Raw genomic sequence first — 26,838 nt, 5'->3', positions numbered from 1 at the left:
CATGCCCTTATCTCAAAATATACAATGTCCACTGTGTTCTGCTCTACAGAATTTGTCTGAGGCCCTCTTCAAATCCAGTTTTCTCTGTGGAAGTCAGTTTTGCTAGGACATCAACTTTTCTTTACACAATTAATTTGGAAAATTGCTTTATGTTCATTGTTGCTGCATAGTGATCAGCAAAAGTAACTGTGTAGGGAGCAGGTCATAGGAAGGGATTATCATCTCGGGTATTTGTGAGGTTACATCTAAATAAACGTGTCCATTTGGGGACCTCCTAGAGGTTTGGGAATGCTTCAACAAACTGCCAGTAAGACGGTTAATGGCCAGAGCAAGTGAGAGGCTGGAAGAGAGGCTGAGGGTTTATATAAATCTCAGGAAATGAGCTGTTCTTAAATACCTGAAGGGAGAAAATAGAGGAGATGGAAGCAGAATTTTCTCAGATCTCCACAGGGGAAAAAAAAAAAAAATACTTAACTGACTGTAAAGAAAATGGAAAAGAAAACACAGAGACTTTAGTTAAAACACTGAGTAGAGTTGCTCCAGTGATGCTGTCAAGCTTCTTGGAAGTTTTTACAACTCAACAAACAAGGTCTGAGCAAACTGATGAAATCTGGAAGTTAACCCACTGTAAATGTGGGGATGGACAAGAGACTTCCACTGTTCTCTCACTGTATTTAACATTGATGCAGTCTCCCTTTGAATATTGTGGACAGCTATGGGCTCCCTAATATGAAAAGGGTATTAAGGTACTTGAATGCATTCAAGGAAGGGCAACAAAGCTGGTAAAAGGGCTGGAAGGTATGTCCTGTGAGGAGAGGCCGAGGACTCTTGGGTTGTCTAGTCTGGAAAAGAGAAGGTTGAGAGGCAACCTCATTGCTCTCCACGACTTCCTGAGGAGGAGAAATGGAGAAGGATGCACTGATCTCTTCTTGCTGGTAACCAATGATTGGATGCACATGGGAATGACATAAAGGTGTGCCAGGGCAGGTTCAGACTGTGTATTGGAAAAAAAAAAAAAAAAAATCTTTAGCGTGAGGGTGGTCAAACACTGGAATGGGCTTCCTATAGAGGTGGTTGTTGCCCTGTGCCTGTCAGTGTTCAAGAGGCATTTGGATAATGCCCTCAGTAATATGCTTTAACTTTTAAGTAATCATGAAGTGGTCTGGCAGTTGGACCTGATTTTTGTAGGTCCCTTTCAACTGTTCTATCTTAACCCTTAACCTTTCTGAATTATTTTATGAGTCTGATTGTTTCATTGTTGTTTCATAAAGAACAATGTTGTATGTCAACACTGTTGCTGGAATTGAATAATGCCTTTCTTTCCTTCCCTGAAGCTCATTTCATTCTGTATAGTGGTATAAAATATATCCTAAATTGGCTTGGGTGAGTAAGACCAAATGAATACATTGTGGGATGCTGGGGTTGATGCAATTAGTAGGATCAGTTCTGCCAACTAATTCTCTAGGAAGCTGTACAAATATTTGTGGCTAAGGAGTTAATGTTATGGAAGTTGTGTGGGAACAAGTAACAGGAGTGTGAAGAGTGTTCTTTCAGGCCCAGTGACAGTTTATACTATTTAAAGATGAGTAAGAATCAGTGATTAGATACAGGTAAAAATGTTCTTTGTAGTTTAACTGGTGCTATGGTATTATTTTCTTTAAGAGGACATTAGTAAATGGCATAATTTTCTCTAAGAGGACATCTCACCAGGTAGAATTAAATGCAGCAATCTACAGCGATTGTTTGTAAGCACTCCATGGTACTTTTCAAAACCACTCTGTTGGCCAAATTTCTCACAAGTAATTCTGTTCTATTACTTCAAATTCCCTGCTGCAACTATAGACAGGTAGCATATTCTTTTCTTTCCCTGCCCTATAAATATGCCAGCAAGACTTAGAATATCTCATTGCAGGCTTTGTAAATAAGTGTTTTTGTTGTTGTTGTTTTAATATCTTTGCTAAATAACAGAAAATAAACAAATTAGATCTGCCATGTTATTCTTTGTCTGAGAAGTAGGATGATGGTTTTATGGGTAAAGCCACAAGAAAGACTCAGCAAGAGTGTTTGTAGCTCCCGGTAGTGGTGCCAGTTTTGTCTTTGACATTAGAGGATTTAATTCTGCCATTACCAGTCCTTGCTTTCAAATAATAACAAACAGCTTTCAAAATGAATAAGCACACTGCTCAACAGGGCAGCAGACTTGCTGTATGTGTCTTGGAGCATTCTCAGTAAAAAGGAGGTCCTTTGCTGGAGCTTATGTGTCACATGGATAAAGGAATTAAGTTCAGCATGGAGCTTGAAGTCTCCTATTATGTTGTGTCTTTGTGCTCCTCTGAGATAAGTTAGAAAATTAACTGAGACTACCAATATAAATTTAGTTGCAATTACTGTCAGTAGCAGTAGTTGTCTGACCCTTCCATTTAGAACAACTGCTTATAATTGCTTATAATTTCATGCAAGTAATAAATGTAAATATACAATACAGACCATTCCAAAAATAGATGCACAAAGAATATCGCATGCTGTTCCACGTGACATTAAAAAGAAAATAACCTGAGCCAAATTTGCATGCTGTCTAAGACTTAGATCCTTGCCAACTGAAAATAAGTGCTATATTTTATTTTATTATTTTATTTATTTTATTTTATTTATTTTATTTTATTTTTTACTTTACTAAGTACCACTGCTATTACTGTTATTAAGGGAAACTAAAATTTTAGAGCAAAAAAAAAAAATCCAACAGTTAAGAGTACGTATCACAAAAGAGCCTGAGATAGAAGTTTTGATTATTTTAGTGGAAATCATGTTTATCATAACTATTAGCTGAAAGCATGACGCACACATCAAGCTATTTAATGTAGAGGGCTGTATTTATTGTTCATCCTGAACTATATTGTATAAATTTGGTTTCAAAACTTGAAGTTGAGTGCCTTGCATAGAATAATTAGATGTCTTGCAAACCATTTCAGGATCAAGCTGTCAGTCTCCCAGGTGTCTATAATGTCCTTGATTCCAAGTCATGGATTTAAATAGCTACATCTTTTCCTGGAGTGAAACAATATCAGGAAGGAAGAGTGAAAATTGTGAAAGAAGTTAAAAACAGTTTTGACCTGAGTTTTATATGTATTTCAAATTTCAGAACTGAAGAAAGTAAAATGCACATATTTGACTGGTCAAGCTTTTCCCTCTTTAGAAGAGTTACTGTGACAAAATTGTGTATTCTGCACTGTGAGGAAGACTAATGTAACAGCACTTAGAGACCTTGCAGTTCAGCAGTGGATCCTCAAAGTTTTGCTTGTAAAACTGGACACAAGGGGACACTACTGGTGTATGTAGTCATAAGATAAAATGGTTAGCTCTGCAGAAATGATTAGGGTTATCACTACAGTCAATGAATTCTTTAAAATGAATAGTCTTTGAATATTACAGAGCAGTATCTCGTAAATCAGATAGGGAGCTTGATATTGCAGTTTAGTTACTATTTTTTGGAAAATAACTAAACTGCTACCAGGCATAAGTCAAATTGTATGTATAAAAACATGTATTAACTAGGTTATTCTAGTTTTGTTTGTTTTGTTTTGTTTTGTTTTTGTTTTGTTTTGTTTTGTTTTGTTTTTAAATCTGTCTTTACCTTTCAGTCTCCATACTGGTTTGCTCAAATAGGAAAATCTCAGGGGAGCAGATTTTCTCTTATGTTGCTTTGTACTTTCTACCTTCTTAAAGAACATGAAACAGAAATTAATTTCTGACAAAAAAAAAAAAAAAAGAAAAAAAAAGAAAAAAAAAAAAAGAAAGAAGATATTCATAATGTGCAGGGACTTTGCATGTTTATCCAGAAATTCTGAAACACTAGAAATTCAACTAGAAGTATCACAAGAATGAGATTAACTGTAAGATTTCATCCACTTGCAAATCTGGAAATAGATTTTCTTGACAGATCTTGAATATATTTCATTTCTGTGATGCTCTAGAAATATATATGCTAATGAGATTTCTAATCAAGTCTTAATGGTCTTTGTTTACCCTTAGTTACAAATGAGTTTCCAATACCTTCAAGTCAATAGGGTGTTCAAGAACCTGTGAGGGCAAAGAGTAGAGATACAAAGGTGCCCAAGTAAATCTCTCACTGAAAGCATCCTGTAAAGTGAACTACCTTTTGCATATAGTTATTACAGTAGCAGCAGGGAAGTGATGAACAACAATGCTTCTGCTAAATCATAAATGATTTGCAGAATGCAAATACATTGTTAGTCAGAAGCACATTAAAGAGTTGGAAACTTCCAGCAGAAGAATAGGAATTCATGACAGACAGCAACATGTGAAATCAGGAACTAGCTAGGGAGGCCAAGGAAATGCATACTGATTTTTTTGTTACTCTCCACAGAAAGACAGTAAAAACTCAATTTTAGATCAGCCTGCTATGAACTGATCTAGAAATGAAGTCCTGTATGAAATTCCTGAGTTAATTTTCATGAATTTGTTTTTCATCATTACCTGTGGAGGTGTTTTTTGGAGTAACATCTACTAGAACATCCCAAATGGATCTTTTAAATCTTAGAAAACATATCTCAAGTTGTTCTGAAACTGACATTTTGTTTAATTTTATTTGATAACAAAACAATGACATTTTGAGTATTATAAACTGTTTAGAAAAGAAAAAAAGAAGGAGTCCTAATTTTTCACTGTGCTCTGGAAATGAGGTTCTTTAAAGTTTTTCAAGTTCAGATTTAATCACGATAATTGCTACTGAAAATGTTGGCTCATAGACTTTTAGAAGAATACTCTGAAATGATTTTTATTGCCATTTTTTGTCACTGTAACTGAGTCTATATATGTTAAAATTCACACATGTAAATAATAATTCAACTTTTATTTTTATGCTTTTGTTCTAAGTGATTAATTATTTTTCCTGAGAACTCAGTGAACAACTGTTCAAGTCATGATATAATGTTAAATATCAATGAGAACTACTGACAAGCCTTCAGATGCTATGCATTTTTCTTTCTTCATTTAATATTCAACATACATATTAAGCATTAGAATGTATATTTTAGATTGTCTACAGCAACAAAATATTCTGTGAATAAATTTTTATTACTTTAACAGGTCAGAAAAAGTAAGAGACTTGTATTATATGAGATATGTGTGCATAGACAGGTTTTCCTCTTGGAAACAGAAAAATACTGTGCATTAGATCACTCACAAATAGCATTTAAGTAACAACCTGATGCTAGCTCTTATGTGTGATAATGAAGCAGGAGTCTCACATGATTTATTACCATTCTTCAAAAGGTTTTGTCTAGCGATGCAGAGCATGACAGCTGGCATGGTATCTAACATGGCGTGGCACAAGCTCAGCAAATCTTTGTTCATGAATAATATCCTAAGGAACAGTGTACTTTCATATTTTTGAGCCAATTGGTTCCAAGCAGAAATTCAGTAGATATATAAGATTATATATCTATATATCTATAAGATATATAGATTATATATCTATATAGATATAAGATATAGAGATTATATTATATATTATATATCTATAAGATATATAGATTATAAAAAAGCCTTGCTGAAGATTTTTAAAATATCTTTTAGGTCATTCAAGACTTTTTTTGCAGTGACTGTTTTGGAAAAATAATCTTTCTTCAGTCCTTATATCTGAACTGTTTATCAGATTCTTACTGAAACTTCCTGAGTATGCTATGAGTATAGTATGATTAATTAGTAAGTACCAAATACAGCAGAATCTATGTTCTGCTGTCATAAAAATTTGTTTTCATTTGTAGTTGAAAAAAGGTTTTTACTTATTCTTCTATATTAATGGATGCTGTAAAGAGAGGCTCTCTAATTCTTTCAGGTATTGAAACACATTCATGGATGACAATCACAAATACAATGTCTGGTATTCTTTGTTATAAATTTATAATGTGTATGCAGTAATAATATATATATATATATAATTTTTTTTCCAGATCTTAAGTATTTTAAATTTCACAATCCACCAGACAAAGTTTAAATCACACTATGAAAAGTGAGTGTGTTGTACTTTTATTTTGTGAGGACTTCCAACACCCTGCCTTTCCATTCCTATAATCACAGCTTCAATTTTTGAAGATAGATTACAATCAAGACTTTTGAAATAACCTTCAGAAGAACAGTACTAAATCTCAGAGATTCTTGGTAAAATAATGACTGTAGGCTGCAGTTGGCTGAAAGGCTCAGAGGTATTTATTCAAAATGCAGCCTTTCTGCACTGTGGGGCAGGAGACAGGAGGCAAGAAAAAAAGGGGGGGGGAGGGTGGAGAAAAACACATTCCTGTTTGAAGACAGTTGCCAAGTTGCTCTGCTGGAGCTAGAGCAGCATTAACTTGCTAAGAGATACTCCTTTCTCTTCTTTATAGAAAGGGTTTGGTTAGTTATACAAGTCCTGCTGAACACATAGTGCCCAGAGCAGAAAAATGTTTTTAATGAGTTACAAAGTTGTTTTTTCATTTTTTTTAAGTATTATTATTTTTATTTTTTATATATTTCTACAAATAGATGGTATTTGCTTGAGTGATTTCATAAGGCTTAGGGGGAGTTTCTAAGCCAGACTGACATATTTAAATATAAATCTGCGTGTTTTCTGATTCACCTTTTCCAGGGCACATAGTTTTGAGAAAACTTTCTTGAAAGTTTCCAGGTGCAAGTGGATTTGCTGTCAAATTTAGGTGGCCTACTGACCACATCCTCAAAGCCCCTTATCTGCGACAAACTCCCATTTCTCAAAGTAAGGGATTGACTACCTGTGCTGTGCATGGTACCAGGGGGAGGTCTTACTATCCAAAATGTGATTCTGAAGATTTCTTCTCATCACATGGGAAAAAAATAAAAATTGGTCTTGCACTATAAAACGTTTCTCCCGTTGCACCTCTGACATCAGCCTATCACATTTTCCCCTGACTAGGTTCTTCTTTCTTCCTAAAATATATCATTTCCAATTCTCACTGTCCTAGCATGGGAACTTTCCTCATGCCCCATGAATGTTCAGAAACTGTTCAGAAACATGAATGACTCAGAAACACAAGTGTTTCTTAACCCTATAAGATCAAGAGCTCTTCCATAACACCATGTAGTACACTTATGGACTTATCTAATTATTTTCAGCTTCAGTATTGTTTTTAGATTATATATGATTCCATTTACATAACAGGTTTATTTCCAGTTCACAAACACTGTAAATAGGAGTAGATTTTCACTTTTTTTTTTTTTTTTTTTTTTTTTTTTTTTTATCATTGCAATCTTCATCTCCAGGCTTTAAAGTTCATTTACTTAAGTGCTGTACTGTCCCTGTACTATTTCTTCTGCTCTAGGATTTCAGACAATGTCTATCTATTGAAATGCATCTCTGTGGAATTTAACCACACATATCAGTTCAATGATGCAATGAAATACCATCTTCACTATATGTCTATTATAGCAGCTTGAGTGAACCAGCATCGCATGAAATAGGAAGAATAACGGCACTGTTGAGTGAATCAGAGACAAATTGTACAGTATGCATTTCAACTGAAAAGCAGGTACTTACACAATTAAGGATTTCAGATGGATGTTTACAAACCGTAAACATATTTCTAAACATTTAATAGAAGAAAAGACAGGAGCTGAAAAATAAATTGACATTTCTCCAAACAAGTAACAACTTTAGGAATCATCTCCACATTACTGTAAACAATGTTTCCAGGTACCAATCCTTCAGTGACTGTAGTACTCCAAATTCTGCATACTCTGGAATACTCTGCATAGCATTTCTGTCCATCCCTCCTGAGCAAAATTTTGATTAATACATTTTTTCCAGTTTTTACTGAGCTGATTCCATGTTTATCCTTATTAATTGAAAGGATCATCCCTCATTGCTCCATTGGACAGATTTTGCAAGTAGTTCACTCCCAGTTGTAATTACAAGTATTCATTTTTTGTGCTAAGATTTCCTAGGTTCTCTAGAGACAGTAACAAAACAGTCTGGTGCTCCTGGAAGACAGATTTGGCTTTCTTTAGTATATCAGATTTTGTTTAGTATATCAGGTATAATGAGCTTGGCTAGAACTATCACAGCTCTTACTATCATAATGAATATGCAATTTCTCATATTATTATTCTTAGTAGTTTTATTAGAATCAATTATTTCAGTAATCATTCTTATTAAATGATAGAGAAAATGCATCTCAACAGTGGGCTACTACCACTGTTGCAGGTAACGTAAGTACACAACAGAAAATCTATTAATATAATAGCATTACCTGTCTTCCACATGAACAGTCAGTGCAGAAGCATCTGCTCTGGTATCAGGCTGTGCAGTGCACATGATGGTGCACAGCAGTGTGTAGTTCCAGGGAGCTATGAGCAAGACTTTAAGCATATTTCACTGAAGAGCCTAAGAACTGCAGGATAAATCTGAGGGGGAATCTGGAAATCATGTTGTGAGAAAAGAATAGGCAGGTTCTTACCAAAAATTTTCATCTTCAGTTACCATGATAGTGTGCCTACCAGATTTATAGCACAAAAGAGTGCTAACATATTGCGTTAACTTGAGTATGTGTATGGATATATTTGTGTATACAAATGCCATCTTCCACCTCCTTCTCAAAAAAATCTCTATAGAGTTGCATATGCCACCATGTGTTAAGTAATTTATTTTTTTTTATGGGCTATAAATGACTTGGGCAAGCTGTGAAATAAAACAGCCTGTTCCACTGCGCTAAAAGTGCAGGCTCAGTGCTGAATCTCTGTGTGGTAAATGTTCAGTGAGCCACAATTCAAACTAATTGGAATAAAAACATGTCATATGTGGTTCATCACCAACACCTATTCACTGTGTATACTTTCCCATGATAAGATGGCTTTATGACAGAGGAAAAAAATAAAAATATTCTATTATCTGAACTTCTAAGAGGGAAAATATCAGTACTTTTTCCACATTGGTTCTCAATTTTAAAGTCTTCTGTTGTGTGTCTAGAAAAACTAAGCCTGTATTATAGATACTTAGATAACATCTATTCCTGAAGTCAACATTTCAATAAGCTTGAGCTGTTTTTTGTTTTTCTATATGTCTTTCTTATGATTGAAATTTTTTATACACTTGCATCTGATTTTATCCTTTTATCTACCTTTGAGATTATTGTATTTTTTTTTTTTATTGAATTTCATCAGACCTCTAAGACTGAAAATGAATGAAAAAACACCATTTAACTACATGTCTGCCAAGGCAAATGGGGAAGTTCCTATATGATTTTTTAACACAGTATGTTTTTGGATCTGTGTTTAAGCATAGCATAACTGGTTTTGCTTCTGCTTGACCTAAAAATTCAAAAGAAATAATAGAAATAAACTTTGTTTTCATATCACACTGCTCCTCAGGTGGTCAGCAGGTGACATTTCCCAACAGAACAATTACTTTTCAGAAATGAAATCTTCAAGTACTTTATCTTCATTGCTTTCATTTTAGCTGTTATTCTTAGAAAATATGTTGTTCTTAACCATAAATTCCAAGCACTCTGTGTATCTGAGTTTAGGTTGTTTGTTTACATCCTAATTATAAAATATTTCGTTCAAAGGGTTGTTTTCTCTATGGATTCACAAAATTAGTATACAAAAACTTCTTGGCAGTCAAACTTTTCTCTTCTGAATCTGTGCTGCTTCATCTTTCTGATAAATTTAGAATTATCTGATGCTCTTTACTATAATGTTTGTGCAAATTTTCTGCTTTCCCTTGTTATTATCCAGGGCAGTCCAAGAGTAACTTCAGTCATTTCACTCATCTTTAAGTGGTCATACAATTTCCATTATACTTTCATCATATTGTAATATAAGCCAAATTAATTTTAATCCATTTCTTGGTGTTTTTAGTCAGAAGAAGCCAGAATGTTTATTTTCATAAAGTCAAGGAGGCAAAAAGAATAAATAAATTTATTGTGATATTCACATCTTCATATGTATACTTGGAGCACGAAGGTTTATTATTTTGGCACAGAAAGTAAAGCTCAGAAGGGATTTTCTCATTTCATACTGTATTGCCTCTTAAAAACTTGCATATCAAGACTAAAAAAAAATATAAAACAATATTTTTCAGAGAAGAGGGAAAACAGTTTAAAGTCTGTCGTCATTTCAATGAGAACCTAAGCAAAATCCAGGAACAATCTTCCCTGTTTTTATATAGGTAGAAAACATTTTGTGTTCTGACATTGATATAGAAAAAGAACTTGGAGACTCACTAGTACTACTTTAACCAAGTATTTATAATGTATTACACAAGGATCATTGTGGTATTGTGCAAAATATTTTATTGAACTGAGGTTATGTCAAATACCAATTTTTTAATGACAGATTGCATATTTCTTCCCCCTTTAGCACATTTTTTCCTTAGTGAAGCTTAGATAGAATAGGTTTAAAATACATAATAATCAAGGTTCAGGTTATTTTGTATGTATGTATGTTAAATACTTCTCTTCCCCTCTTCTGTCCATTAGAAAACCAGGGCAAAGTGTGTCTTTTGCCATCAAAATTTCAGACATGCTGTGGCAAGCCATCTTTTATGCAGCTGAATCTGCAGTGTCTGATATTTCTCCTTATGTAAGATGCTAAAATTGTGAAAAGAAGACTGTGAATGTATATTTAGGCTCAGGCACTGAATTATGGCAAAGATGAAAGGGAGCAAAGGCAGCTAAAGGGAATTCTGCTATCTGAGACATGAGGCTGCAGAGTTTCCCTTTTCAGATCTAGGCTGCACCTATCTTTGAAGTTCAGTTAAAGTAGCAAGAATAATTTCAACCATGGTTTTAGCTTTCTCTCATTGAAGTTATGGAAAATGATAGTACTGTAGTTGGAATATTTTAGCCTAATTTCACTGTCTAAAAATTGGGTTTCTAAATCAAATCTATCACCTCACCTCGTACCTGTCACTGAAAAATGGAAGGCACCTCCAGAAGACATTTATCCATCTTAAGGTATGTTTGGAGATGCTACTTCTATGGACTACAGAGTCTAGAGAAGTTGAATTAGACACCAATATTTCCACCTGATTTAAACTGTCACTAGTATATTGTAAACCAAAGTTGAATTTTGAGGAATTCAGTTATTTAAATGTATTGAAGAGAGAATATTATAATAATTAGCTCAGAACATAAGGCTTCCCTTCCACAAAAGTATAAATAAGCGGTGGTATCCAGTAGGATGCATTATGGGAATTAGCTCTGCAACTCTTTTGAGTTCCTCAGCCCACTTTTATCCTACATCTGCCTACTTTCCTTCAAATACAGGTATTCTGTATTCATCTTCATCACTGAAAACAATATGTGTAGTCATCTCTAGTCATCTAAATTTGTTGAATATGATATTTACAGCTATGATTTCACCTCCATTTCTTCAAATGTCCCTATGGTACTAGGGACCAGTCTCACTAAAATACTGAAAAAAATACACTTTTCTGCAGAAATCTCTTATCCTCTGTACTGTGAATTCAGTCACTGACACTAATGAAACTTTCTCCTGTAGTTCACCTCCTCTAATCTTATTGTCCCAGTAACTTTTTACTTACTTACCCTAGGTTTTGCTACAACATTTTAGAATGCCACATGATGGAAATAAATCCAGCTGAAATTGAATTGGTACATCTGTGATTTTTTTTTCATATTTGAGCATTTGTAAAGTACCTGTGTTATTTTCCCACAATTTTTAAAATCGCTTCATTTCAAAAGTTTTTACACATAGCATCAGTCCAGACCCAGCAGGGTGTACAAAGTTTTATACAGCCTACAGAGAAAATTGTAACAGTTTTCAAGGGAGGAAAAAATATGTGGGAGAAAGGTGAAAGACAAAAACTAGAAGGTAGTGTAAAGACCTCAAAAGGGCAGAAAGGTTTGTAGCCTGAAAACATTGGGATGCATTTTTACAAAGCTCGTCCATCATTATTTTACAACACTACCAGTAACTGTTGTCCCAACAAGAGGATGAAAGGCATCATGAAAACAAACAGCTGGTGCAGCAAGTAACTGGAAAGACATTTATAAATTAAAAAAAAAAAAAAGGGAGGGGGGGAGAGGGGGACTACCTAAAAAAGGTTGGAAGATTTGGGTTGGTATGTTGGATTCTTGACATATTTAGTTTTAAACTGATAGTGAATACCCTTCTGCTTTACCTTCAGCTGCAGTTGTTCAACTCTAATACTAAAATGTAAATAATAGATGGTGAGTATTCACAGTAAAACTGAATTATTTATTACAGTAAGTTGATGTCTTGCTTTGCTGAAGCACAGCTGTCTATTGGAAGATGGACTTCTGGTTCTCAAGATAGTGTTAAAAGAATCCTGCAGAAATAATTCTTGCTACAACAGCACTCTTTGGTAGACAGAAGATTCTGTTTGTGCAAGCTCCATGGATTGTCGGTGGAGGGAAATGTAATCACAGAATTGTAGAATTGAAGGGGTTGGAAGGGAGCTCAAGAGATCATCAGGTCCAACCCCCCTGCCAAAGCAGGTTCTTGAGTATCTCCAGAGAAGGAGACTCCACAACCTCCCTGGGCAGCCTATTCCAGTGCTCCATCACTCTTACCATGAAGAGGTTCTTTTGCATGTTGGTGCAGAACTTCCTGTGATATATTTTGTGGCCATAATGTTGGCACGGATCCTCATCAGCCTATTTAGGTCTTATATTTTGTCATAGGATTAGGGATCATATGCTGAAGTCCTGTTCATGTTTACGTTACCAAAGCAGTACATTACTCTCTTTAAAATATATACAATTGCAATTAATAAAACCAAAAAAATCTCAGTTAGTGAAGTGGGTGTTATTGTCTCTGAGATCAGGCACAGAGAATAAGTCTAGGATCACAGAGAACTAGTAAGGGACAGGAGATTGAACTAGGCATAGATTTTAGCCTCTCTCTGATGATTTTCCATATTTACAGTTCCCCTTGCAGCTCTGTACAATTTCCTTTTTCAAATCAAGTTCTCAAGAACACACCTTGGATTTCTTAGATTTTATGCCATGGTACTACAAATTTTGATCTTCTAAATATTATGATCATATCCTAACATAGCTGAAACCAAAATGCTATTGATTTAAGCAATACAGCTACATAAGCAGCATTTGAGTTGCTCAGTTCTGGAAGACATTGTGTGTCATTACATAGTGTTAGAGATAACTATAGCTGTACCATTTCCAGGTCATTCCAGGTCATATCTATGAGACAAAAGGTGGTAAAATACTGCAAGGAAGTACCCATATCCTGTCAATGAACAATACAGAGAGCTCTCAGAAATTCATTAGTTTAATCTCTCGGGGTATCAATACAGATAAAGACCTAAGGAAATTAAATTAGATCTAGCAAAAGAATTCTTTATTTTTGATCATATGTCTATGATGACGCTATGCTATTACTCATCTCTTCATCTCACTCTGAAAGATTATGGAAATTCTGAGGTTTATTACATACACTTTCAGAATTATAAATGCAACAGGTTCAGAAGGATTTGTACTTCACATTATACTCAAAAGTTTTTAAGGCAATTTGGGTGACAGAGCTCATTCACTTCATTTTACTAGTAGGGAACGCATTCCCAAAACAAGACAAGTACCAAATACCAGCTTCCTCTGCTGTAAAAATCTGTGGAGGCTTCTTATACCCAAACCTTCCTCAAGTGAACATGCACAGAGGTGCATCATACAGCATCATAACTGACATTCGTACTGTCATAGAATTTTCCTCCTTGGCTGATTCCCTGATGCAGATTCCTTGATTTCCATGTTGAATTATTTTAATTTTCTCCTGGGATTCCTTTTAGCACAGACCAATTTGCTCTTTCTAAGACTGACTCCGGTTCTGGAGGCAGCATGCTCATCTCTCAATAGAGTGGAGCATGTGTTTGTTTCCTTGTGTTTTATAACAACTATCAGCACTAACACAGCTAGTCCTGCACCACAAAATGCTCCATTTTCTTTTCCATTCCACATGACAACTTCATGCTGTCCATACACCATCAAAATCAGGCTACAGTAAGAAACTCTAATTATCTCAGGCTCTCCCTGCCTATCATCAGAAAATTAACTTTTGTGTTCCTGGACCACTAGGCAACATGATGGTGATCAGAAGACAGGTATAATGAAAAAGCAGTGTGAATGTGTTTGGTTTTCTATAGAGGGTGCTTGTTTGCAGCAGTCAACTGCAAGATGCTGCTGTGCACCAATATTTGGAAACCTGAGATTGCTCTCTAGGAAATACCTAGATTGCCTTCAGAAATGTGGATGTAACATGAATATTCATAATCAGAAAGTGTAGAAATAAACCTTGCATGCTGATCAATAATGTGCAATACATTGTTTTCCTGTTTCCTGTGAATAAACAGTACAATTTTCCTGTAGGATTTGAAGACTGTCCCTGTAAGAACATATATTCTTTACATTCTTACACTTTAAAATGCAGCCATCTCTCTAAGTGCACACAAAAGGAAAAATAGGAGGAGCAATCCTGCTAAAAGAAACCATGGCTATCTTTGCACCTCATGTACATGCATGGTGGATAAGGCATGCTAATCCTGTAGACTGTAGCCACAAGTGTAGGAAAGTAAAGCTGGTTTTGGTTTATAGTTGGCTTCTTGTGCATTTTTTTTGCTTATTTTCTTTGTCATGATTATTTTTTTCTAGCATCTCAGTTCTTCAATTGCATAACAAGATGATCTGGGTTTTAAAGAACTTATATAAAGAAAATCATAACTCAAAATTAACATTGCCACACTCAAGAAGTGTTTCAGAAGGAGTTTTCTGTGACTCTAAATCCTTTGGCATAAAGTTCAGGGCTCTGGCAAGCTCCAGAAGTGCATTTTCTGCCTATTTTAGAAACAGTAATTGTATTATATACTTCTTTTGGAAAACTGAAAATTCTGGGCAGTGTTTGTATATATCTTTATTATCTCTACTATTTTATTTCTAATTCAACTATGTTAATATTCCAAATCACTAGACTGGAACAGAAGGATCTTGTATTAACTTATGCACCACCATGGGACAAAATATCTATTTACATATTTTCTTAATTCTGTTTTCTGGCCATCTGGCATCCATTCAGCAAATAACTCTAGCAGATGCTCATCATGTAGCAGCATTTAAACATCTTTTATTTAAATTTCCAGGTTTAACCTACTCACCCTTGATACATCTACGCTAATAGACATAGCCAAACTCAGAAGGCAATTCTACTTATTTTAAGATAAATGTGTAAATCAGCTCAGACATTTAAATTTAGACAATCAAACCAGACAAAATTCATGCCAGTGAAATTTATCTGGTCACTTAAATGTATTGCTGAATGAGCCTTGATAACATGAACCAATGGAAGACAGCTATTTACTGCTGTCTTAGGTAATTTGGGTGGGCAACAGGCATATGATCAAAGGGTTATGGCAGCACTATCCATAGTAATCAATCCTTGGAAGCTGAAATTTAATTTATGATTTTTACAAAATTTCAAATAGCAATGGTCAGCAGTACACAGTGTTACATCCTTTGATTTACAGAAGTAGTCATTTAAGACTAATAACAGAACTAGTTAACCTTTGACAGCATGGAGTGTGATAGTTCTGCAGGAGTAACAGATTGTTTTTCCATCCCAATGGCAAATTCAAACCTCTAAACTTCTCAAAATACCATGTAGTAATTTGGTTAATTAACCATTTTAATTGCTAAAAAAAAAATAAAAATAAAATAAAAACTACTGAAATGTTTAATCATAGCTATGTATTTGAAGACTTTTTTAGCTACTGTTAATGTGTTCCTAAAGTGAACACAATACTGTTGTCTTCGTGCTTTATCAGTAAGTTTGTGTTTGATAAGTATGTGAAATATAAAATATAACACAAAATCAGTTTGTATATAGACTGTCCCTGTCAATATTTGTTCCATCATATGTTTGTGTAAAGCAATTACACTTTTTGTTTATTTGTTTGTTTTTACCTCCAGCCATTGACTGTTGGCTATATTAGAAAGTATTTTTTTTTTAATATGTTATTATATGGTTCTTAGCCTCTGTGATAATCCTAGTTTGCACCTGTTTCATCTGTAATCCTTTTTTTTTTTTTTTTTCAAGCAAATAGTAATATTGAAATTTTAAATGTTTTTCCACTGTTTTAGAAAGCTATATTAGTGCTTTCATAGAAAGATTTTAAATGCTTTTTAAATTGTAGCATTTGCTTATCATCATGCAATCATCAGCAAAATATCCATAATAAATTCTATTCATACATCAGTTATTAGTAATGTTTTCTAAAATTATAGAAAAATGCAAAAGCTTACACCTGAGCACTACATTCTGAGCTATTCTTACCAGTGCAATCCTCAAGGTCATCACATTACATGACATCCCAAGCAACATCATTTCTGCTTTATCCGTCAAAGTGCATTCATGTCCATCTTGGCCAGCTGTGAACTCTCTCAACAGATCATAAACTGCCCTATATTAACATTTTCCCTCATTATTTTGTTTCTTATATATATATATTCTTTTTATATATATATAATAAACAATATATGTATATTACTTATCTATATAATATATATCTTTGTAAAGAATCAAATCCACAGAGCAATGTAGATTTGAGTTACTCTTATGGACCTGTCAAAGGACAGATGTTGTGAAAGAACATGTAAAAGAGGAAAAATGTCAAGGAGTGGAAGGAAGATGAATTTCTCCTGACTATTCAAAATTCTGCTAGGATTTACAGTGGTGGATTATTTTAGTGCAATGTATCATAAAGCTGGTGGCAAGGCTTTTTCCTTGCATTCTGTGAAAGAAATTAAAATTAGTATGGAAGTACAAGAGAGCTATCATGCTTCATGTGCTCACAGCTGGAGATCACTTTTTTCCCCATGAGGCCTAAGTAGTGCAGCAGGATTTTTTGTCATAAAGAGTATCTGGGGATACAGAATAATCTATGGAAAATTTCCATATACTGAGACATGGCACTGGAATTTTCAGTCACATTCTTAGCATTTCTCCTTTTTTCTAGCTTTCAGAGTCACAGATAGCATCCTACCCACCTTATCTCATTTTAGGTTGAAAGCACATTTAAGTGAAAAAATAAAAATAATAATAAAAAAAAAAGTTGCTAAGGTAATCAAGAAAGATATCCTATCAAATACTGTGACTAAATCTTAAAGGACAGAGAGGGAATAAGGTAAAATAAATAACCCTAGAAAATTTCTTAGGGAAGGCTGTGGTTAACTAAAGATTGCCTGAAACTAACAGGAGGTTATGCTGGAGTCTTTTCAAAGTCAGTCATTGGAGTCAATGCAGGAACCGATATTGATTGAAGAGGCATACTTATGCAGTATCTTTCAGTCAGATATATCACAGTGTTATTTAGTAGTTTATCCACAATGCAGAGGATTTTATATTTATTTATTTATTTATTTTCCTCTATCCATTTCCAGTCAGTCAAAATCCACAGTTTAGCCAGATTAGACCCATTAGGCACTCAGCATTTTCCACAGCAAGGGCATTAAAACTTGATGACACACCTGATGGAACCAATTAATGAAAAACAGACATTTTTAGCCTTCCCTCCTTTGATCCCAACGATCTTTGTTGCTACCATCAAAAGCTGCAGACTCCATTCTCTTTGCACAAGCACATATCAGAAAGGAAAATCCTACCATTTCATGTTCAAACATATAGGAAGTTTTTTTTTGAATTTTAAATATAATGAAAGAATCACTTGCCTACTAAAAGGTCCTCTTCCACCTTATAGACTATGGGTGAAACATTGATCCAGCTGAAACCCAATTGCAAATTTGTTATTGACTGTAACTAAGTCAGATTCCAGCTTCAATTTGTGAGAAAGGTTGAGGGGCCAGGTTGTAGCTGTGATTATTTGTAATTAATTTTTCAACATGATCCCCAAAAATATTTTATAGAGGAAAAATAGAATGTAAAATTGTTCATGGATATCTGTGAAATAGCACCTGGATTCTTTAGTGAGAGATTAGTTAAATTTGGTTATGCACTTAAGATACATGCAAGTAATCTCTAAATGTTGCCTGGTAGCTTTCTACTCTTTAAGAGAGAAGGTTCTTCAAATGTATCATAATTATTTAATTTCTTCAGAATTGCTTTGCTCCTTGCAACATCTTGGCACCAGCACCCAGAATTTCCTGGTAATGAGTTAAATCTTCAGCATGCTGTCACCAGAAACTAGATCCCAAAGACTTCCAGAAGCTTGACTGTTTTTCCACTAATGTCTAAAGGGAAGAGGAAGGTGAAAAAATATTTAACAGTAGCAGAAATATAGATATAGGAGCACAGATGCTATGATGGCATGATGCTATTATAGATGGCATTGTGATATCTATAGTCCAAGACGGACTTGGGCTCTGCTTGTACCACTGCAGTTGGAGTACGTAGCCCTAGTGTGCTCTGTCTGGCCTAGATATAGTCTTGCAGGGGAAAGGCAAAACAGCTCTGCCTAAATTTCATTCTGTGCCTATCTCTATCTCTGGACTGATTTTGAGAAATATCCATACACTGTAGAAAAAATGGGCTTGCATTTCTGCCCCCATAAGAAAAAAAAAAAAAAAATCAGTTAGTTAAAGGTCACAGTGAGTACTTTCCTTTAAATTATGTAAATAATATTGCTCCATACCAGGAAGGAGGTGAAATGCTAACTTCACCAATGTCTTAATTCATTGACTTTCAGAATATTTTTCAACACTCTATTAAATATTGCTTGTTTGTTTTAAAAATGGGATAACTTCTGAATCTTGTAGTAAAGTCTTCTGAAAAGGTGATTTGTAGTGATCATTACATAACTTGTTATGACTTTCAGTGCAATTTGTATTCTTTTGAACAAAGCTCCTCCAAAGCAAATACATTCTGAAGCACGTAATATGTTTATGCAAGTGTACTGCATGTATCTACAATTTGTTTATCCTAGCAAAATATTATCTTAATACTCCTAAATATATAATCTGTCCTAAAACAAACAAACAAACCAAAACAAAACAAAAATGAATAATAAAAAAAAAAATCAAAACCCAAACCAACAACGAAACAGAAATTTTGACTTCTTTCCACGTTATTTAAGGTACATTCATTTTCCATTTACTTTAATGAGTCTTTTTTCTTTTTTTTTTTCTTCTTTTTTTTTTCTTTTTTTTTCTTTTTTTTTTTTTTTTTTCTGATCTTCCAGGTAAAACACAGGTTATGGGTGAAATCAAGATTGCATTAAAAAAGGAAATGAAGACAGATGGAGAACAGCTGATAGTAGAAATCCTTCAGTGCAGAAATATCACATACAAATTTAAATCTCCAGATCATCTACCAGGTATTACAAAGAAACCAACTTCACAATACTATTAAAACATCAAGTAGGATGTACCTGAAGTCTTCTAACAACACCATTAAATTGGGAAAGAAAATTGCTTCCTAATCAGTATGATATATTCCATAGGATATCTTTTGAAGTGTTCTTTGCTCCTATGAATAACTTTAATGAAAGTAAAATCATTTCATAGAAGCAAATTAACTCTCAGAAGTTAATCTTTTTAATGTACTTCTGATTCTTAAAAATTAATCCTTTTTTAACTTGAATAAAAATGGTAACTCCTCAGGTTATAAAAGAACAATGATATTTTGTGAAAATTTGTATTTTGTTGAAAAAGCTTGCTAAAATTAAAAACATGTTAGTAATAATATTTTCATACACACATGAAGACAGCAAGTTATTTTTTCTTTTTATGACAATGTTGTAAACACGAAGTAATTTCCTTGGATTTTAGTAGGGTAGATCCATTTTTAAACAATGTAAATGAGACCAGAACATGGCTCTTTAGAGCACCTTGTTCGGTTTCTTCTCAATATTCCCCCTGCACTGAAATCATTAACAAAAAAGTTTATTTAGAAGGTTTTGTATTTAACTTGTTGAATTGCTGTTGAATTCCACAGACCTGTATGTGAAGCTGTATGTTGTCAACATCTCTACACAAAAGAGAGTAATTAAGAAGAAAACCAGAGTATGCAGGCATGACCGAGAGCCTTCATTCAATGAAACATTTAGATTTAGTTTGAGTCCTGCTGGGCATTCTCTTCAGGTAATTCTGCATCTTATTAAAACCTAATTTTGTATGTTGTCCATGCTGTGTTATGGGCATTTGAGATCAATTTCCTATCCCAGTTGTCTGCTGAAAAGATAAAAATTACATAGGAAATAACACTATTATGTAATAATGAGAATATTAAGAGGGGGGAAACTTAATATGATTATTTAATCCATCACCTCCCACACTAAGGAAGAATATTTATAGACCAAATCTGAAAGTTTAAGGTTTGACCTGTTCTTAAAATCCCCTAGAGAAGGAAATTATATATGTCTTCCAAAATATATTTTTCTACATATTTGGAAAGTTAAGTGTATTATCTAATTTAAATATGCCCAATTTTTGTTCAGGCTTACTTATCCTTAAGTATCCTCACAGAGCACACAGGAAAATGGATAACCATTCTTTTTATTATTTAAAAAAAAAAAAAAAAAAAAAAAAAAAGTCTACATACAGAAATATTTCTCCATTCTCTTTTCTAGACTAAATAATCCAGATTTCTTAGATATGTCTGTTTCTTAAATATTTTTTTTTCATTCTTTCATCATCATCTTTAAAGGTTGTGGTGCCTAGAATCAGACACAATAATACAACAATAAATTCAGACATTGTAGAATCACAGATTATGCCAAGCAAATATTCCCTGTGTATGTTTGTAAAGGGGATTTTGCTCTGTGTATTTGTATTTTTTGTCTGTGGCACATCAAATTATTTTATTTTATTTTATTTTATTTTATTTTATTTTATTTTATTTTATTTTATTTATTTACTTAGGTGGGAATTCAGGAATAGTGCTGATTGTGTTAAGGCAGATTTGATCACTTGGTTATATATGGTTATTTGGAGGGGTAGGATTCACTTTATCTACTTTCATGAACTTTCACATCAGTAGATAGCTAAACCAATTACTCAGGCTTCATCTAGTCAGTGGAGACAATTCTAGATGATAGACAAATCTTAAAAACAAATGGAGGGAATGGTTGGGTGTACCAGCATCTGCCAGGTATACCTTTACATCTGGATGACTGACTTAAACAAGACAAATAGGTTTTGATTACTAACCTTAGATTGGATATCTATATGCCTACATTATGCTTATTGGTTGCATTGTTAAAATTAAAACTAAAATGGAAGTTGCTTAGCAAAAGACACCAACACAAATAGATGCTGTTTTCCCTGTGTTAAGGCATTCTAACATGCTTATTGATTAAATAGGTTAAGTATATTTATTAAAGATGTTAGATGTTAAACGTGAAAATCCAGAGTGATCAATAAAGTCTTGTCAAAATTTAAGAGCTAACATTCCTGTAAAAACTATGCTTCCAGTGGTAGTTCAAAGGGTTGAACACAATAAAGAAGAACTGAGTCCTAAGGGAAAATGAGCTATCAAATTGTTAAGGAGTAAGGGATACTAGGAAAGTAGTCATAGTCAGCCTGAGATTTAGCAACATTTCCTCAGAAGTATTTTAATATGCACTGATGCTGCATACTTTACCTAAAAAAAAAAAAAAAAAAAAAAAAGGCTTTCTGTTTTTTCTGGTTTTAATTGTCTTTTATATAACTGTCATAGAAATTCACTTTCTCTGTCCCTGAGTACAGAACTGGAGGGTCTCAAGAAAAACTAGCAAACAGCAAGTTTAAAACAAGAAGTTACTTCTTCATGCAGCTCAGAGTCTGAGCTGTAAAATCTATCACAATAAGTTACTCTGAATGCTAAATGTTTTCATGAAACAAAGTACGTGGAGAAAATGATAGGACAAATTCATGGGAAAAATTTGTTGTAGACTATTAACACAAACATGCTACTTGTGAGTCAGGAAGTCAATGATCCATAGAACATAGCAGGTATCTTGGGAATGTTCCACTACACGATTGTTCTACTGTGCATACGTAATGTACTGCCTTATACATTTTTTGGAAGCAAAACACTTGCCTAAAGAGATCTTTGGTCTGACTCAGTACATCTGTTTTATATATTTATCATGCTTATCAGTCAATCTGTTCCTACAGGAAAGCATGAAACTGGCTGATTTGAATGCTGAATTTGAGAGTGATGAATATGTAGAGTCAAAGAGATGGACATTGTCAAAAGAGATTTGGACAAGAAGGAAAGGAAACCAAAACAGAATGTAGAGAACAAAAATGGAGCTAGGAGATAGGGGAAGAAAATAAGACAAGGGAGAGGGAATAAGAGGAAACTGAACATGGTAATCATATAAAGAAAGAAAAAAAAAAAAGAAAAAAGAAAAAAAAAAAGCTAGACTTGGCTGGTCAAGAGTATTGGAAATAAGAAAACAAAAACACATTTGAGCATTAGAAATTGAGACTAGCTCAATCAGGATAACAAGGCTGGAATTTACAGCCTAGAGCAGGAAAGAAACAATGCTGAGAGAAGAAACAATCTAAAGAAGACAGATTTTAGGGATCCAGCTGGGAGGAATGGAGAAAAGAATCAAGAACAGAAGTGACAGAAAATTTCTGTTAGAAACTTTTTCTGTCCCAAAAGTGTTGATGTGACAGAATCAAAACATTTTGACAAGTTTCAGACAGGCATTTGCCTCAGCCCCTGGCAGCTCACTTTCTTGATTTCCCTGTTCCTTGGCAACCCACCTGAGACCCTTCTGGAAAGCACTGGGCTCTTGGATGCTTTGCCTTATTCCTAGCTGGCTTCTGCCTGACTAGCTGGCTGCAATTAAAATTACAGAATGTTCTATGTAAAGGTAACCAACAAAAACAGAAGAATGTTTTTCACAGATGTTTTGCCAGCTTCTGGTCCATCCACACTTTCAGGAGACACTGAACCAAGTGACATAGAAAGCCGCTAGTAAAAGACACAGCTACCTGGTTTCCCCAGAGGCAGGCTTTCTGATGAATGCAGCGGGGTTCTCTAATAGTTCTGTGCCTGTTGCTCCCTTATTTGGTCCTCCCTCATCAAAACTGTTGACTGAGACACATGGATGTGTCCAAGCTAAGTATCTTATGTGCCAATTGATATTAAAACTGGCCAGTGAACTGGGAAACTCATCCAGGAAAATGACTGTAAATTTCTTTCTCCCTCTTTCTTTTTTCTTTTTTTAATTTTAATTTTATTTATTTTTTATTTCTTTCTGTTGGAAAGTTTGCAATTTTTTACTTAGTTTCCCAAATCACAATGGAAAATATTCAGAAATGTTAATATTCTTGATTACTGGAAACTCTAGCTCTACTGTTCTGTTAAATGTCTGTGTAGTGTATGGTCTTGAAAATCTCTGTGGAGTACAAACTTCTTCAGTTCTGCCATTCTTCTGCTGTTAGCCTAGATATATGAAACCAAGCAACAAAATGCCCCATTTTCTCTCCTGCTGGTTCACACGGAGGGTGATAGCCTCCTACTATTATCTGTTACCTCAGTTGCTCATTGCCTGAGCCCTGCTCAGTGACTGTGAATATTACTAACCTGCTGCTAATCCTATCATGGATATCCATTTTTAATAAGTTCTTTTTCTTTTTGGAAAACAGTCGATAAAATATAAAAGTATTGAGATTGTTAATTTGGTTAATCAAAAATTAATAAATACTAGAATTTATCTGATTGATAACTCACCCCTCTGAAGCGTATCTGTTATTAAATGTATTCTTTCCAGAAACACCTAAAAGAAACATATAAATCCAAAGAATTAATCAGGTCATAGAATCACTTAAGTTGGAAAAGACCTCTAAGATCATCTAGTCCAACTGCTAACCTAGCACTGCCAACTTTACCACTACACCCCATCCCTAAGCACCACATCTGCACATCTTTTGAAGACTTCCAGGGGTGGTGACTCAACCATGTCCTTGGGCAGCCTGTTCCAATACTTCACAAGCCTTTCAGTAAAGAAACTTTTCCTAATATCCAAACTATCCCTGGAGCAACTTGAGGCCATTTCCTCTTGTCTTATTGCTAGTTGCTTGGGAGAAGAGACTGACACATATCACCAGAGCTTACTTTCAGAGGGTGATAAGGTCTCTCCTGAACCGCCTTTTCTCTAGGCTAAATAACCCCAGTTTCTTCAGCCATTCCTCATAAGACTTGTTCTCCAGACTTTTCACTGGCTTTGTTGCCCTTCTTTGGACATGATCTAGCACCTCAATGTCCTTCTTGTAGTGAGGAGCCCCAAACTGAACACAATATTCAAGATACAGCTTCACCAGAGCTGAGTAAAAAGGGACAATCATTTACCTAGTCCTGCTGTCCACACTATTTCTCATACAAGCCAGGATGCCATTGGCTTTCTTGGTGACCTAGGTACACTGCTGGTTCATATTCAACTATCAGCCAATACCCCCAGGTCTCTTTCTGACAGGCAGCTTTCCAGCCACTCTTCTCCCAGCCTGTAGTGTTGCACTGGGCTTGTTGTGCCCCAGGTGCGGGACCTGGTATTTGGCCTAGCTGAACCCCATACAGTTGGCCTCAGACCATCAATCCAGCCTATCCAGATCCCTCTACAGGGCTTTCCTACTCTCAAGCAGATCAATACTGCTGCCCAACTTGATGCTGTCTGCAAACTTACTAAAGGTGCAGTTGACCTCTACATTCAGATAATTAATAATGATATTAAAGAGAACTGGCCCCGGTACTAAGCTTTGGGGTATGCCACTTGTGACCAGCTGCCAACTCTATCTATTTCCATTCACTACAACACTTTTGACTCAGCCATCCAGCCAGTTTTTATCCAGTGAAATGAATGCCCATCCAAGCTATGAGCAGCCAGTTTCTTCAGGAGAATACTGTGGGAAATAGTGCCAAACACTTTACTAAAGTCTATGTAGGCAACATCCACAGACTTTCCCTCATCCACTAAGTGGGTCACCTTGCATAGAAAGAGATCAGGTTAGTCAAACAGGACCTGCCTTTCATAAACCCATGCTGACTAGACCCGATCACCTGTTTTTCACAGAATCACAGAATCATTTAGGTTGGAAGAGACCTCCAGGATCACCTAGTCCAATACCTGACCTAACACTAACCAGTCCTCCACTAAGCCATATCACTAAGCTTTGCATCTGAACATCTTTTAAAGACCTCCAGGGATGGTGACTCAACTACTTCCCTGGGCAGCCCATTCCAATGCCTAACAACCCTTTCCGTAAACAAGTTCTTCCTAATATCCAACCTAAATCTCCCCTGGCACAACTTTAGCCCATTCCCCCTCATCCTATCCCTGGGCACATGGGAGAATATACCAACCCTCACTTCATTACAGACTCCTTTAAGGTACCTGTAGAGAGCAATAAGGTTGCCCCTGCACCTCCTCTTCTCCAGGCTAAACAACCCCAGCTCCCTCAGCCACTCCTCGTAAGAGTTGTTCTTCAAACCCCTCACCAGCTTCATTGCCCTTCTCTGGACATACTTGATCACCTTGATGTCCTTCCCAAACTAGACTGGGACAAAGGGACAATACTCGAGGTGCAGCCTCACCAGAGCTGAGTACAGGGGGACAATCACTTCCCTAGTCCTGCTGGCCACACTGTAGAACACAGAATCACAGAATCTCACAGTCATAGAAAGCTTGGATTGGAAGGGACCTTAAAAATCATTTAGTTCCACACACCCCACCTCTGCCATGGGCAGGGATGCCACCCACTAGATCAGGTTGCCCAGGGTCTCATCCAACCTAGTCTTGAACATCTCCAGGCAAGAGGCACCAGCAGCTTCGCTGGGCATCCCTGCCCATAGCAGGGATGAGATTCCAGAGCAGCTCTAGGTTTTAGTTAGGATGTCTTACTCACATCAGAAGCCAGAACTCTGGACTTTCTCACACGCTAGTCTGCTTTGAGTTATAGTTTATATATAGCACACCCTCTAACATCCATGAATTTAAAGGGGGTGGTACAATGGCTGCAAAAAGCTTTAACCTGTAACTAAATAATTGACCTCATGTTTGTCTTTGGCAACCAGCAGATGAACAACTGGTTCACTAAAGTTAAAGACTATCTTCTAGTTGCTACATCCCATGACAATAAAAAAGAAGGGGAAAGTTCAATCTTCATTGGGTTTCCTTTCTGTTGGGAAGATGACCATACAAGAAAGGTTGTGTTCAGTGTTTGTATCATCATCTGTGGTACCAAAACAGAGCCTAATCAGAATCTTTCGTGTTTGTCAACAAATACACCATGTTACTATGCACACTAATAACTATATATTTTTTATTATGATTATTTTCCCAGATTCTGCTTGTCTCCAATGGAGGGAAGTTTATGAAAAAGACACTGATTGGGGAAGCTTATATCTGGCTTGACAAAGTGGATCTAAGGAAAAGAATAGTAAACTGGCACAAACTGTTGGTCAGCTCTACGCAAGCACACTGAGCAGAGCTGTCTGCTTGAGGCACAAAACCTTCAGTGTCTGCTATAAACAGCATCACTCCAAGACTACAGTTTGATATCATTGTATTTAGCTAGTCTTTCAGAATACAAAGTAGAAAAGAGCAGTCTCTGGGCTACATAGCACACTTAAATGAGGGCTAGTACACTTGTTTTGCTGTAAGAAACAGCAAAGAAAAAAAAAAAAAAAAACACCACCAACAAAACAAACCACCAACAAAATGAGCCCAGAAGTTAAAGTGAGGCTGTTTGAAATGAAGACTGCTATGAGGGCTCTCTGTTGTTGTACTCTTTGTGAAGAGAGTAACTGTGAAGGAAATAATGAAGACTGAAAGGCAGGTATTAATGCAAAGTTCATCTGCAGCTGGAGGTAGTG

At 35.4% G+C, this 26,838-nt stretch overlaps 1 protein-coding gene across 1 annotated transcript in view; it reads left to right on the top strand.

Moving 5' to 3' along the window:
* Positions 1 to 26,581, top strand: part of PCLO (piccolo presynaptic cytomatrix protein) — a gene marked incomplete at its 5' end in the record, with an annotated part of 366,889 nt that extends 340,308 nt beyond the window's left edge. The window contains 3 exons of the mRNA XM_082755642.1: positions 19,211 to 19,345; positions 19,966 to 20,111; positions 26,307 to 26,581. Of these exons, the coding sequence (XP_082611768.1) occupies positions 19,211 to 19,345; positions 19,966 to 20,111; positions 26,307 to 26,447 (422 nt within the window). The 3' untranslated portion in view covers positions 26,448 to 26,581. The remainder of the gene's footprint in view (positions 1 to 19,210; positions 19,346 to 19,965; positions 20,112 to 26,306) is intronic.
* Between the last annotated feature and the right edge of the window lie 257 nt (positions 26,582 to 26,838).

The sequence above is a fragment of the Aythya marila genome, assembly GCF_965140915.1.
Source record: "Aythya marila genome assembly, chromosome: 1".
In the NCBI taxonomy this organism is placed as follows: domain Eukaryota; kingdom Metazoa; phylum Chordata; class Aves; order Anseriformes; family Anatidae; genus Aythya; species Aythya marila.
This window is presented reverse-complemented; position numbering and strand designations above follow the sequence as displayed.